This window comes from Panthera pardus, unplaced genomic scaffold, assembly GCF_024362965.1.
Source record: "Panthera pardus isolate Hobbes unplaced genomic scaffold, ASM2436296v1 HiC_scaffold_11, whole genome shotgun sequence".
Taxonomy (NCBI): domain Eukaryota; kingdom Metazoa; phylum Chordata; class Mammalia; order Carnivora; family Felidae; genus Panthera; species Panthera pardus.
Window position 1 is genome coordinate 73,845,154 of NW_026526666.1, and position 12,922 is coordinate 73,858,075.

General features: G+C 36.3%; 1 protein-coding gene across 5 annotated transcripts in view; it reads left to right on the plus strand.

The window, feature by feature from the left end:
- FOXJ3 (forkhead box J3) overlaps window positions 1-12,922 on the plus strand; it is a 147,685-nt gene that overhangs the window by 63,146 nt on the left and 71,617 nt on the right. For all 5 annotated transcript variants that reach the window (XM_019429184.2, XM_019429185.2, XM_019429181.2 and 2 more), the window contains one exon: window positions 1,052-1,126. In XM_019429184.2, the coding sequence (XP_019284729.1) occupies window positions 1,052-1,126 (75 nt within the window). The remainder of the gene's footprint in view (window positions 1-1,051; window positions 1,127-12,922) is intronic.

Sequence of the window (12,922 nt, forward strand, 5' to 3'; positions counted from 1 at the left end):
TCTGAATTTTATGTTAAAAAATAAAATAGACATTATGCCAAAATATGCCTCCTAAAATTCTAAGTAGTGGCTAAATGCAGTTGGAGTCCCTCTCTACCAAATACCTGGCTGTTGTGGAACAAAATTTATGGAATGGATTTGGAGCATTTCATTAAAAAGAAATGGCCTTTGGTTATTTTCTATAAAAATTATGGCACAGTCCTACTTATTCATGAAAAGATTTCCTATTTCACAGATTCTTCAGGTCTTCAAGTGCATTTTCCTGTCATCCAAGATGGTTATTCTTTCTTGCCGCACTGAGGAATGTAGGTGTTCTTGCTAGCCCTCTGTAGCCAGTGTCTTCTCATGTAGTAATCTTCTCATTGTAGTAAGAACCTAATTGGCATTTATACACTCATTTTGTAATGGCACAGTGGAATTTTTTTCAGCGTTGATAATTTGAAAATTGGAAAGGTTAACAATTTTTTTCTTTTAATGTTTATTTTTGAGAGAGAGTGTGTGTGCACATGTGCATGAGCAGGGGAGGGGCAGAAAGAGAGGGAGACCCAGAATCTGAAGCAGGCTCCAAGCTCTGAGCTGTCAGCACAGAGCCCGATGCAGGGCTTGAACTCACAAACCATGAGATCATGATCTGAGCTGAAGATGGACACTTAACCAACTGAGCCACCCAGGCACCCCCCAGAAAGATTTAAATCTGAAGCTCATTTAAAAAGCTTATTCTACTTGAAATTGTATTCTATGCATAGAGATATTTAGACTCCTGATTCTGTTGTTGTTTTACTTTTTTTTAAGTTTATTCTGAGAGAGACCGCGCAAGTGGGAGAGGGGCAAAGAGGGAGACAGAGAATCCTAAGCAGCATCTGTGCTGCTAGCGCAGAGCCTAATGCAGGACTCAAATTCATGAAAGCATGAGATCATGACCTGAGCTGAAACCAAGAGTTGGACACTTAACCAACTGAGCCAACCAGGCATCCCCTGATTCTGTTTTTAAAGATGGGATTTGGTTTTTTGGATTTCCAATGACCCTGTGGCTTCTCTTCTTTAATTTCAGAACTCCATACGACATAATCTGTCACTGAACAAGTGTTTCCTTAAAGTGCCTCGATCAAAGGATGACCCCGGAAAGGTAGGATTCATTATCTTAAGATAAAATAATTGGATTCTTCATTATATCTGTTATCACGTTTGTATCTGAGTAATGTCTTTTATATATAGAGAAACAGAATTGGAATGAGAGCACTCAAGAACATGCCTAGTTCATTGATTAGGAACCTTCCTGATCCTTTTTCACTTCACCCTACCTCATCCCCATTTTAATTGGTAATCTTCAAGGACCAACTAGGCAGAGACAGCATTCTTTTTAAGCAGTCGAAGTTAGCTAGTGTAGAGCTGGTCTTCTGTTAAAGTTTAGTACTTCTAATCTTGTTTCTCTTTGGTTATTAAGTACTGTATATTAATTTAAATTTGGTTTTTGAACTGCTTGTCAGGAACCACAGTTTGTTATTTATTGCATGTAGGAGGTAGATTTGGTAGATCTTGACAACACATAGAAGTAATTCTTACCCTGAAATAAAATTGTATGTTCCTTGTTTTCTTAGTTGCTGTTTTTTCCTTTGCATTCCGTTTATATCCTGCCACCAGTACACTTTTAGTATTTTATCTACAGAGACTTCTCCTCTTTTTGGTTTTAATAGTCATATTAACTGCAGTGTTCCCTGAACTTGGTACTAGTTACTTGGCTTCTAAACCTCAGGGTACTCTGTTAGACCATAATTTCATTGTCATGATAAATTATTAGATTAGGACTTTGAGAGAGTGTATCTGTTGGCAAACGTGCATTGTTGTTTGGCTGGAACCAGCCGGTGTTTTAAGCTAACCATCCCTGAAAGAATGTTTCTAAAATTTTAGTAAGCCTGGTTATGTTACCACCCTGCTTAAAAGTACTCCCCGTGTCTTGGAGATGTTTCCTTGTGTTGTCAAATACCCTTTATGCTTTTCCTTGATCTGCCTTTCTAGCTATGATTCTCGTTCAAGACCCACTGTGAGGAACTACTTAAAGTTTCTCATGCCTTTCATATGATCTTCTCTTGCTGCACAAACTCTCTTTCTCTGCTTACCTGGCCTACTCCTTGGGTCTTTTAAGATTGAGCTACAGCATTACTTCTCTGAAGCTTTTTGTTTCCATGTACTTCAGCTGAGTTTGTTGTTCCCTCTTGATTTCCTATTACTTTGTCATCATTGCAGTAGCTTCTGACTGTTCGATTCTTGGGTTTACTACCTACAATGTATAGTAACTTTCACAAAGTAGCCAGTGCTGTCTTTCAAAAATGTTAAGCTAATCACATGTTTTCTGTGTTTAAAATCTTCATTGTTTATCTACTGTCCTTGGGTTAAAGTCTAAACTTATGAGGGTAGGGAATCATGTATATTGTTCACTTTTTAGCTCCAGTTGCTTGGACAGTAGCTGGTGGCACTGAGGGAGGACACACTCTTGTTGAATGAATGAATGTATTGTATCCTCTTCTAGATGGTTAATTTCTTGAGGTTAGAGATGGAGAGTTACTCATTTTCACTATAAAGCAGGCACTCTTAAAAAGTGGAAGTTTTCTATAGCACCTTCTGTGACCTGCCCCATTAAGTTGGTTCTCAGTAAGATTGAATAAATTATTATTATAGTCTGGTTATTTGGTCCAATTTATTATTTGTCTGTGTTCATAATTCTCCAAGGTTTTGTTTCTTTTCTTTAAAGCAGGCTTATTTGTAAAAAAACAATAATAATAATGAATTGTAACTTTTTATATTTGCTTCATTACAATTTTGGGGGGCAGTGAGTATATATGAATCTCAATGAAAATGTTCTTAAGAGTTTAGAGATTATTAGAGTTCTTTGAGGGCACTAATTGGATTTTATAAATATTTGGTTCAGATTTAATTTTTACATGAGGTTTAAATCATTAAAAAAATAAACCAACACACCTGAGTGCTTTACTATATTATGTACTAAGTCTTAACCAGTTGGAGATCTATTTTAAAAAGCTTGTGCTGTCAGGTTTTCTTTTGTGCAGAACCTAAAACTTTTCTCCACCTTTAATTAAATAGTGTCATGGATAAGGCAGATGTAGAAAACATATATTACTCTTCAACTATTCTTTTTGAATCAGAATTGTCTTAACATGCAACCAAAACAAAATGCAGAAATAAATAGAATCCTGAGAAGTTAATAACAGATTTCAACTTTTACCATTAGTCTCCAGTTTTAAAGTTTGTTTTAATCAAAATGCATCATTGTTATCATTGATTTGGGTCACAATAGTAAATACCATACATTTAATCTTATAAAGTACAGTATATTAATAATAGATACATTTTTTTTTTCCAGTCTCAAGGTGAGATTTAAATACCCATTGTTCTTACTTATTTTGGTCAGAAGTAAATGTTGTAAATCTCATCTTATAAAATTTATATGAATCAAATCATTTTAATTTTTGATATCAAAATATGATTTTTGTTTAAAAATCCCATTGCCTAAAAAACATTTTGAAAAACTTCAGATCTAGCCCATTTGATAGAAGAGGAAACTCAGGCCAGTAAATGAAGAATGACTTGTCCAGGTTTAGTGTGGAATAAGAGCCCAATTGGCCAGACTTACTTGCAGTCACAGTAACCCAACTACAGACCAACTAAACATCTACAGGACGAGCTGGAGCCTGGTTCTACCACAAATGTCTCTTTACATCCCTTAGTTCTGCTAACTTCTCTGATGGCTTCTTTTTTCATCCCAGTTAATGGCAGAGATGACCATCAGCAGCTTCTGGCTTCTATTCTCCTAGTTTATTCTGGCTTCTGTTCTACTAGTTTACTAACCCTTAGCAGAAGGGGGGTGTTTGGTGTCCTCCCCCACCGAGTCACCTGGAATAGAGCAAACATCTTAGAATGCCTGCTGAGCAAGCAGAACATACCTGGTTTCTTGGTTCCTTGTTTCTTAGACTAATGCTTTTTCTGCTGTACCAGTCTTCCTTGAGAGAGAGACCAAAATGTTAGTTAAGTTTTGGTACTTATGAATTGTTTTTTCTTTTTGTATTACAGTGTTTCCTGGCATTTGAGGAGCTTTTCCAAAACCACCCTCACCACAGTGGGAGAAAACCATTGAGCCAAGGTGGGGTGGGAGTAGTTTTCGGTCTTGGGTATGGGGTGGACTTTAACCCCTTAGGATTTTACTAGCTGCTGCCATGACTCACATTGGGTCCAAGAGGTAGAGGTAGAAGTAGTGTGTCCAGTGTCTTTTTCCCTCTATTTTCATTTGTATGGCTTCCTGTTCAGTGGATTACCGGAGAGATATGAAGGCCGACCTAAACTTGGAAGAGTGTTGATGAATTACAGATATTTTTATATGATTATTTATTCCTGATTCACTTCTTCATTTTCTAGAAATCTTTGTCATAAAAACCCTTAATATTTGAATTTCTCCCATGTACATTAATGGGCTGACATTGATTTTCCTATGTTCCCTTAAACTAATTTCAAATAGCCACATTATACTTTCTTTAAAAAGAAACACAAAATGAAATTACATTTTGCAGCCATAACTCTGTCTTTTGTGGGACAGATTTCTATTTTCTCTCCCCCAACCCCCTTTAAAGTTTATTGATTTATTTTGAGAGAGACAGAGCAAGTGGGGGAGGGGCAGAGAGAGAATTTCAAGTAGGCTCCATGCTGTCAGTGCAGAGTCTGATGTGGGGCTCGAACTCTCATGTATGGTAAGATCATGACCTGAGCAGAAACCAAGGGTGGGACACTTAACCGACTGAGCCACCCAGGTGCCCCTTTTCCCTTGATTACAACCATGTTTCTGTATGTTTTAGTCCATCTCCATTTTTTTTTTAAATTATTTCTGCCTTTTATCTCTTCTCTTTTCATTAGCTTTATTTTCTGTATTTTTGTCTGTTTTTTTAATCTAATTGTTGTTGTTGTTAAAGTCTTCTTATCCTGCCTTTTATTCACACATGCCTCTTAATTAACTTAAAGGAAGGTAAATATTTTCACATTATGGGAAAACAGAGCCTATCAGCTAAATTTACTTTAAAAAAAAAATGTCTTTCTTTGCTTTCTACCTTCATCATTTCTCAACCCTTTTCCCTCTTCTCCAACTCAGAAAAATGGTACTTTGATTTTAAAGGAAATGAAAGATAATAGGAAGTGGTTTCAATAATTGCATAATTAATTAGCAATAGTGGGTTCTAATAGAACTGAGGTGGTAGCTAAGAATACCCCGTGAAGGCCACCTGTCTGTTCTGTTCTGGGAAAGATAACTTCAGTGAATTCATAGTAAGAAGAGCTTTTTGGGGCTGGTGGAGGTGATGCTTTTTCTTGCCCGGGGATGGGAAAGTTGTAAAGGCTTCGTGGCTGTGAATATCGGAGTCTCCTGGTTGGTGAGGAAACAACAAACTCAGCTGCTAGAAAATGAACTTTTGGAAGTTCTGAGACTGTAATTTTTTTCTATTCTTGTCCTCTGTCATGATATGGAGACCATAGCTTAGTTGACTGATCTCTTGTTTTCAAAGGATATTCTTTTTTTGGCCTTATTAGTATTGTGTTGTATTTATTTATAAATTGTCTCTTATTTGTTGGTATCCTGTTTTGGTCACTTTATTTGTTAAAAGATGTAGAAAAAAATGGAGAGGTTTGAAAGTACATAAGATACAACATTAAGTGATTTAACAGTGTTGTAGCAATCACAGGTGCGTAACGTAAAGAAGGAAGATACGAGTGTAATTTTAATACTAATCTTAAAGTAGGTGTATGATTTTTGTGAAGAAGAAGTTAACTTCTTATCTTTGTCTTTGTGTAAAACCAAACAGGAAATAGGCTGTAAAGACAAAAGCAAGAGTTTGGTTAGACAAAAATAAGGGCATCTTATTTATTTGATTGAAAAAAAACACTGGTAGGGTTCCAAGGGATGTTTTAGAGTTTGCCACTTCTGAAGCATTTTAAGGATAGATGAAATTCTTAATCTTTGTGGTTTTAACTCATGGTAGGTAAGAGCCCCACTTGAAGGCTGAGAACAGGACATGATCAAGTTGAGCTGAGGGACTAGTGAGAACAAAGTTGGGATAGAATCAGGAGTTAAGGGAATTAATGTAAGTACAGTAGTCACCCCTTATCTGCAGGGGATATATTCCAAGACCCCCAGTGGATGCCTGAAGCCGTGGATAGTACAGAGGCTCTATACTATGTCTTTTTCCTATACATACATACCTATGATAAAATTTAATTTACAAATTAGGCACAGTAAGAGATTAACAATAATAACTAATGGTAAAATATTAACAATTTTTATAATATACTATGATAAAAATTATGTGAATGTCATGCCCCCCACAAATATCTTATTATCATCTATTCCCCCTTGTTCTTGTGATGATTGTGAGATGATAAAATGCCTGCCTGCCTGATGGGATGAAGAGAGGTGAATGATGTAGGTATTGTGGTATGTCGCACTGGGCTACTCTTGTCCTTCTGACGATGTTAGAGGGAGGGTCATCTGCTTCTGGACCATAGTTGTGACAAACTGCAGAATGTGAAACTGGGGATAGGGGAGGGACTAGTGTACTCTTATGAGGTCCAAGAATGACAAAAAGGATTGGTACCATGAGTGCATTTTAAGGCAAAGGTGGATTATGAATGTAAGACTGTTCATTAGACAAACCACGATTAGAAAGCCCAGAGTGAGCACAGCATTTGAAGAGGTTTGAAAGATTGAGTGAAGTAAGAGATATGAGGGTCATATTCAGAGAGGGGGAGAGAGAGAGAGCGCATTGCAGAAATCGACAGAAGTGCTGCCATAGAGCCTTGACAGTATACTTAGGGCAGTTTAGAGTGGCCTTTTATTTGCACCATACCATATTCTCTCTTCTCTTTTTAAGGGTGGGAGGTAACATTTTGTTGTTGCTGGCCTCCTGTTTTCTTTTCTGTATCTAAACTACTTTAAAAAATAGTATTTTGCCAACAAATTAATTTAAAAAATTATATATGGTAAAATTTCCTTTTTGGTGTAGAATTCTAGTTGTTTTGACAAATGGATACAATTTAACCAACACTATCATCAAGCTGTGGAATATTATTGTCCGTTGGTAGTCAGCCCTTTCCTCCACTCCCAGGTCACTATTGATCTGTTTTCTGTCCCTGTAATTTTGCCTTTTCCAGAAGTTCATATAAGTGAGACTCATAAAGTAGGTAGCCTTTTGAGTCTGGCTTCTTTCACTTAGCATTAGGCATTTGAGTTCCATCTATGTTGTTGTATTAGCAGCTCATTCTGTTTTATTGTATATATTCCATTGTTTAGATTTACCACATTTAATCACCATTTGAAGAACATGTGGGTTGTTGCCAGCCGTAATTTCATTTGACCATCAAATTCTTTTCTTTTAGGCTTAGACTCAATAATTAATTTGGCAAATACTAAGATACAGGACAATGTTGAATTAATCTAAACTAATAACCTGTAATAGTCATACTAAACTGCTTTGTGGGTTATATTAAATATAGGTGAGCATTCTGTCTCTTGCAAATCAGTTGTGATACAGTAAACTTTATTTATTTCCAGCTTAAGAAATTAATTTCCAAAAGGACTAAGGGCACTGATGATTTAAAAACAAGATATGGCCAACTATTAATCACTTACTAGAGCATATTATTTTTAAGTATCCTTAACATTTAAGGATATACTATAATTGATATGCTAATTATATATTTTTAATTCAGTGATTAGGGGTAAATTCCTTAACAGTCTTTCCTGAGCAACACTTAGCTTAATTTGATAATCAATATATTTAAAAGTAATAAAAACCTTCACTTGTTCAGCAAGAGTATTCCAGGGAACTGAGCTGGCATCAGGATAATTTTTGTCCATATATTCATTTAGCCACGCTACCTGCCTTTGAGTGCCTCCTGTGTATTCGACTGCTTATAGTCTGTTTTTGTGGTCTGAGTAGAATGACTGTTTAACTTCTGGTCCAAACTAGAGACTGCTAAGAATGAAAGGGGGCACTATTCGTAATTATGCTTAGGAAACAGGTATAAACCAAGACAAACTGGGAAGTATGTTCACTCTGTATGGTACATGCAACTGCTGTACCATGGAACTATGGGCAGTTACCAGGCAGTTACCAGCATCCTAAGATGTTGGAAGGTAAACAAAACAAAACAAAACAAACCTTTTAAACTGATTTGCAAATCTAAACTGGGAGAGAAATAAAACATTGAGACAAAATATGAAGTATAAAGCCAAAGAAGTCAGGGACAAAAAGCATCCAGTATTGTGTCTGAGGCTCTTGATGATGTGCATTGAGAGATGAGGATGAGCAGAGAATAGTCTGTGATGATTCACTTTACCAGCGAACCATGTATACTTGGCAGTAGGGTTCGTTAAAACATAAAATTCACAGATTTAGCCATTTGGAATGGTTAGCAACTTATGATAGGGACTGTTTTCCCCAGGAGTATGAAATAAATAGTAACTTCTTATGTTTATATTTAATCAGATAATGGCATTAAAAAATATTTTATTAAAAAAATTGTTTTAATGTTTACATATTTCTGAGAGAGAGACACAGAGAGAGAGAGAGAGAGACAGAGCATGAGCGGGGGAGGGGCAGAGGGAGAGGGAGACACAGAATCCGAAGCAGGTTCCAGGCTCTGAGCTGTCAACACGGAACTCGACACAGGGTTCAAGCGCCCAACCTACTGAGCCACCCAGGCACCCCAAAAAGACTTTTTTTAAGTGATCTCTACACCTAACTTGGGACTCAAACTCACAACCCTGAGATCAAGAGTTGCACGCTTTTCCAAGTGAGCCAGCCAGGTACCCCATGTGGGATATCTTGAAGTTGGCAGTTGATTGTTTTTGGAAGATGTGTTCAAAGCTGTACAATTCTAGTTTGTGATCTTTGGGATTTTGCACACTAAGACATTGCAGTTTTCTCCCTCAGGAGGACATTAACCTGCTGTACCAGAATTGTTGACATGAATTAATAACAATTCTACATCTGTATACTACTTTACAGATGAGGGAGTTACTTATAGGTATTATCTCAATCTTTACAATAAACCCCAGTTTTAGATGGTGATCTTTAAGCCCATGGTAGAGTTTTCCATAGAAGATTAGTTTTTGTAAGTGTCACATAATGGAACTTCGCGTAGATGAAATCATTCAGTATACAGTTGATCCTTGAAAACACAGATCCACTTATACATGGAATTTTTCAAGAAATAAAGTACTTTAAGTGTATTTTGTTTTTCTTACATTTGTTTTAAACATTGTTTTCCTCTAGTTTACTCTATTGTAAGAATACAGAGTATAATACATATAACACAAAATGTGTTAATTAACTGTTTATGTTATCAGTAAGCCTTCTTCTGGTCAACAGTAGGCTATTAGTTAAGGTATGGGAGAGTCAAAAGTTAAATTTTGATGAACATGCCCCAAAGCATGTTCTCAGGGCAACTGTATTTTCTGTTTATGTCTGACTTCTTTCAGTCATGTCTGTGATGCTATTGCATATGTCAGTTTTTGTTTATTATTGCTAAGTAGTATTCCATTTATTCATGGATCTGTTGATGGACATTTGGGTAGTTTTCATTTTGGGACTATTAAGAACAGGCTACTAAGAAATTCTTGTACAAGTTTTCTGTGGACATGTGCCTTCATTTCTCTAGAATAATACAGTATTTCTGTGTCAAAGGGCAGGTGGAAGAGTAACTTCATAAGAAACTGCCAAATCCTTTTCTGTAGTAGTTGTGTATTTTAAATTCCCAATAGCAGTGCATGAGAATTTCAGATGCTCCACATCCTGGTCAACAGGTGGTGTCAGCTATCTCTTTAGTTTAGCCATGTTGGGGGGTATGAGGTGGTATCTTGTTATGGTTTTATTTTGAATTTTTTTTTTTTTTTTAAATTTTTTTTTTCAACGTTTTTTATTTATTTTTGGGACAGAGAGAGACAGAGCATGAACGGGGGAGGGGCAGAGAGAGAGGGAGACACAGAATCTAAAACAGGCTCCAGGCTCCGAGCCATCAGCCCAGAGCCTGACGCGGGGCTCAAACTCACCGACCGCGAGATCGTGACCTGGCTGAAGTCGGACGCTTAACCGACTGCGCCACCCAGGCGCCCCTTTATTTTGAATTTTTTATGTTGAGCATCTTTCCATGTGCCTACAGGTCATTTGTATATTCTCTCTTCTCAAGGTTCCTTTAAAGTCTTTTGCCCTTTTTTTTTCTTTTTAAAATTTGGTTGTCATTATTACTGAGCTGTAGGAGGGTTTTGTTGTTTTTTAATGTATTCTGGATACGTTTTTTTCTTAGATTTAAATTTTGTAAATATTTTTTCAGACTGGTTTGCCTTTGTTTTTATAATAGTGTCTTAAAACGAGTAGACATTTTGGCTTTTGATGAAGTCTAATTTACCAATTTTTAATTTAATGATTAGTGAGTTTTGCGTTGAGGAAATCAGCCAAGGCCATAATATTATCCTCTATTTTCTTCTGTAGATCTTACATTTTTTTAATTTTAATTTTTTAAATTTTATAAAGTAATCTCTATGCCCAGCGTGGGACTTGAACTCAGGACTCTGAGATCAAGATTTGCCTGCTCTACCGACTGAGCCAGCCAGGCACCCCAGATTTTATGGTTTTAGAGTTAACTTTTAGGTCTGTAACTCATTTGAAATTAATGTGTTTAATGATGTGTTTAATCTTCCTGTTGATTTGTCTTTTATCTTTATGAAATGTTCTTAAAATACTCTTTGTTTTGAAGCTTACTTTTTCTTATCCTAATATAACCACTACAGTTTTCTTATGTAGCTTTACGGTATATATTTTCTAGTATTTTGCTGTTGGCCTATACATGCTTTTGTATTTAAAGTATGTCTCTTATAAACAGCATGTAGTTATTGGCTCTTGCCTTTTAAATCCAGTCTAACAATCTCTGCCTTCTAGTTGGGGTGCTTAGTCCATATTTAATATGATTATTCATATGGTTGCAATTTGTTTTTCTTTTGTTTCTTTGTTGCTTCATTTCTGCAACCTTTGGGATTAATCAACTAGTTTAAAGTACTCTCTTTTATCTCCTTTATTGACTTAACTGTGCTCTTTTTATTTTTTTGTTAGTCATGCTAGAGCTAAATGTGTAATACTAACTTACCAAAGTCTAGAGGTAATATACCACCTTTCACTTCATATTTCATACTTCATAACGTTTACTACTTACCTTTTCCCACCCACTTGACAAATCCAATAACCTTAGAACAGTACAGTTCTATTTATTTATCTTTTTCTTTCTTTGTGCTGTCATAGCTTATACTTTTACTTACGACACAAGTCTCACCTTAGGATTGTTTTATTTGCTTTAGATAGCTGTGTTTTAAGGAAATCATGTTGCAGAAAATATTTTCCTAATTATTTACCTTCTCTGATGTTCTTTTCTGTAAATCCAAGTTTCAAGCTGATCTCTTTCCCCTTTAGCCTAATACCATCCTTGGGCATTTTTTATAGTGCACGTCTGCAGAAAACACATTTTGTTGGCTCTTATTTATCTGAAAAGGTCTTTATTTCATCCTCTGAATCCTTTTTCTGGATGTGGAATCTTCAGTTTGCAGGGTTTCCCCCACCTTTCAGATGTTCTGTTGTACTTAGCCTCCCTTATTTCTGGTGAAAAGTCAGGTGTCATTTGTATTTTTATTCCCCTGTACCTGTAGTAGACCCATCTTATCCATGGATTTGCTTTCAGCAGTTTCAGTTACCCGTGGTCAGCTGTGTTCCTGAAGCAGATGATCCTCCTTCTGACGTATCGTCAGAAGGTCAGTGGTAGCCTCATGCTGTGTCACAATGCTTACGTCATTCACCTCACTTCATCTCATCATATAGGCATTTTATCATCTCACATCATCGCAGGAAGAAGGGTGAGTATGGCACAATAAGATATGTTGAGAGAGAGACCACATTCATATAACTTTTATTATAGTATGTTATAATTGTTCTACTTTATTATTGTTGTTAATCTTTTATGGTACCTGATTATTATTTTTATTTTTTATTGTGCCTAATTTTTAAATTAAGCTTTATCATCGGTATGTGCGTATAGGAAAAAACATAGTATGAATAGGGTTTGATGCTATCCAGTTTCAGACATCCGCTGTGGAGGTCTTAGAATGTATTTCCTGTAGATAAGGGGGGCTGTGGTAATGTGCCCCCTTGCTCTCCCCTCTCTGTCTTTTGTGGTTTCCAAGATTTTTCTCTATTTTTAGATTGAAGGAGTTTGTGCCCCAGTGTAATTTTCTTTGTATTTATTCTGCATGGGATTTGCTTATCTTCTAGGATCTACAAAGAGAGGTTTTCATCTAAATTTGGGATATTTGGGTCATTAGTTTTTTCAAAAAATTAGGGCCCTGTTTTCTTTTCTTCTAGTCCAGTTAAAATACAGACTTAAAATAAAGTAAAATAAAATATAGACTGTTTGGGGCACCTGGGTGGCTCAGTCTTTTAAGCATCTGACTCTTAATTTCGGCTCAGGTCATGATCTCATGTTTCATAAGTTTGAGCCCCACATGGGGCTCTGCACAGATAGTGCAGAGTCTGTTTGGGATTCTCTCAACTCCTTTCTTTTCTCTGCCCCTCCCCAGAAATGACTGACATCATTTCATAGGTCACTGAGGCTTTATTTTCACTTGTTCTTTTTTTCTTTTTATTCCTCATATTAGATCACTTTTACTGATCTATCTTCAGGATTTCTCTTTCACTTTGTCCTGTTAAACCTGTCTGGTGAACTTTTTATTCCGGTTACTGGATTTTTAAATCTAGAATTTCCATTGGTCTTTTTGGGTATGTTCACAGATAATTGGTGAAATTAGTTTAATCAAATGCTTTGATGC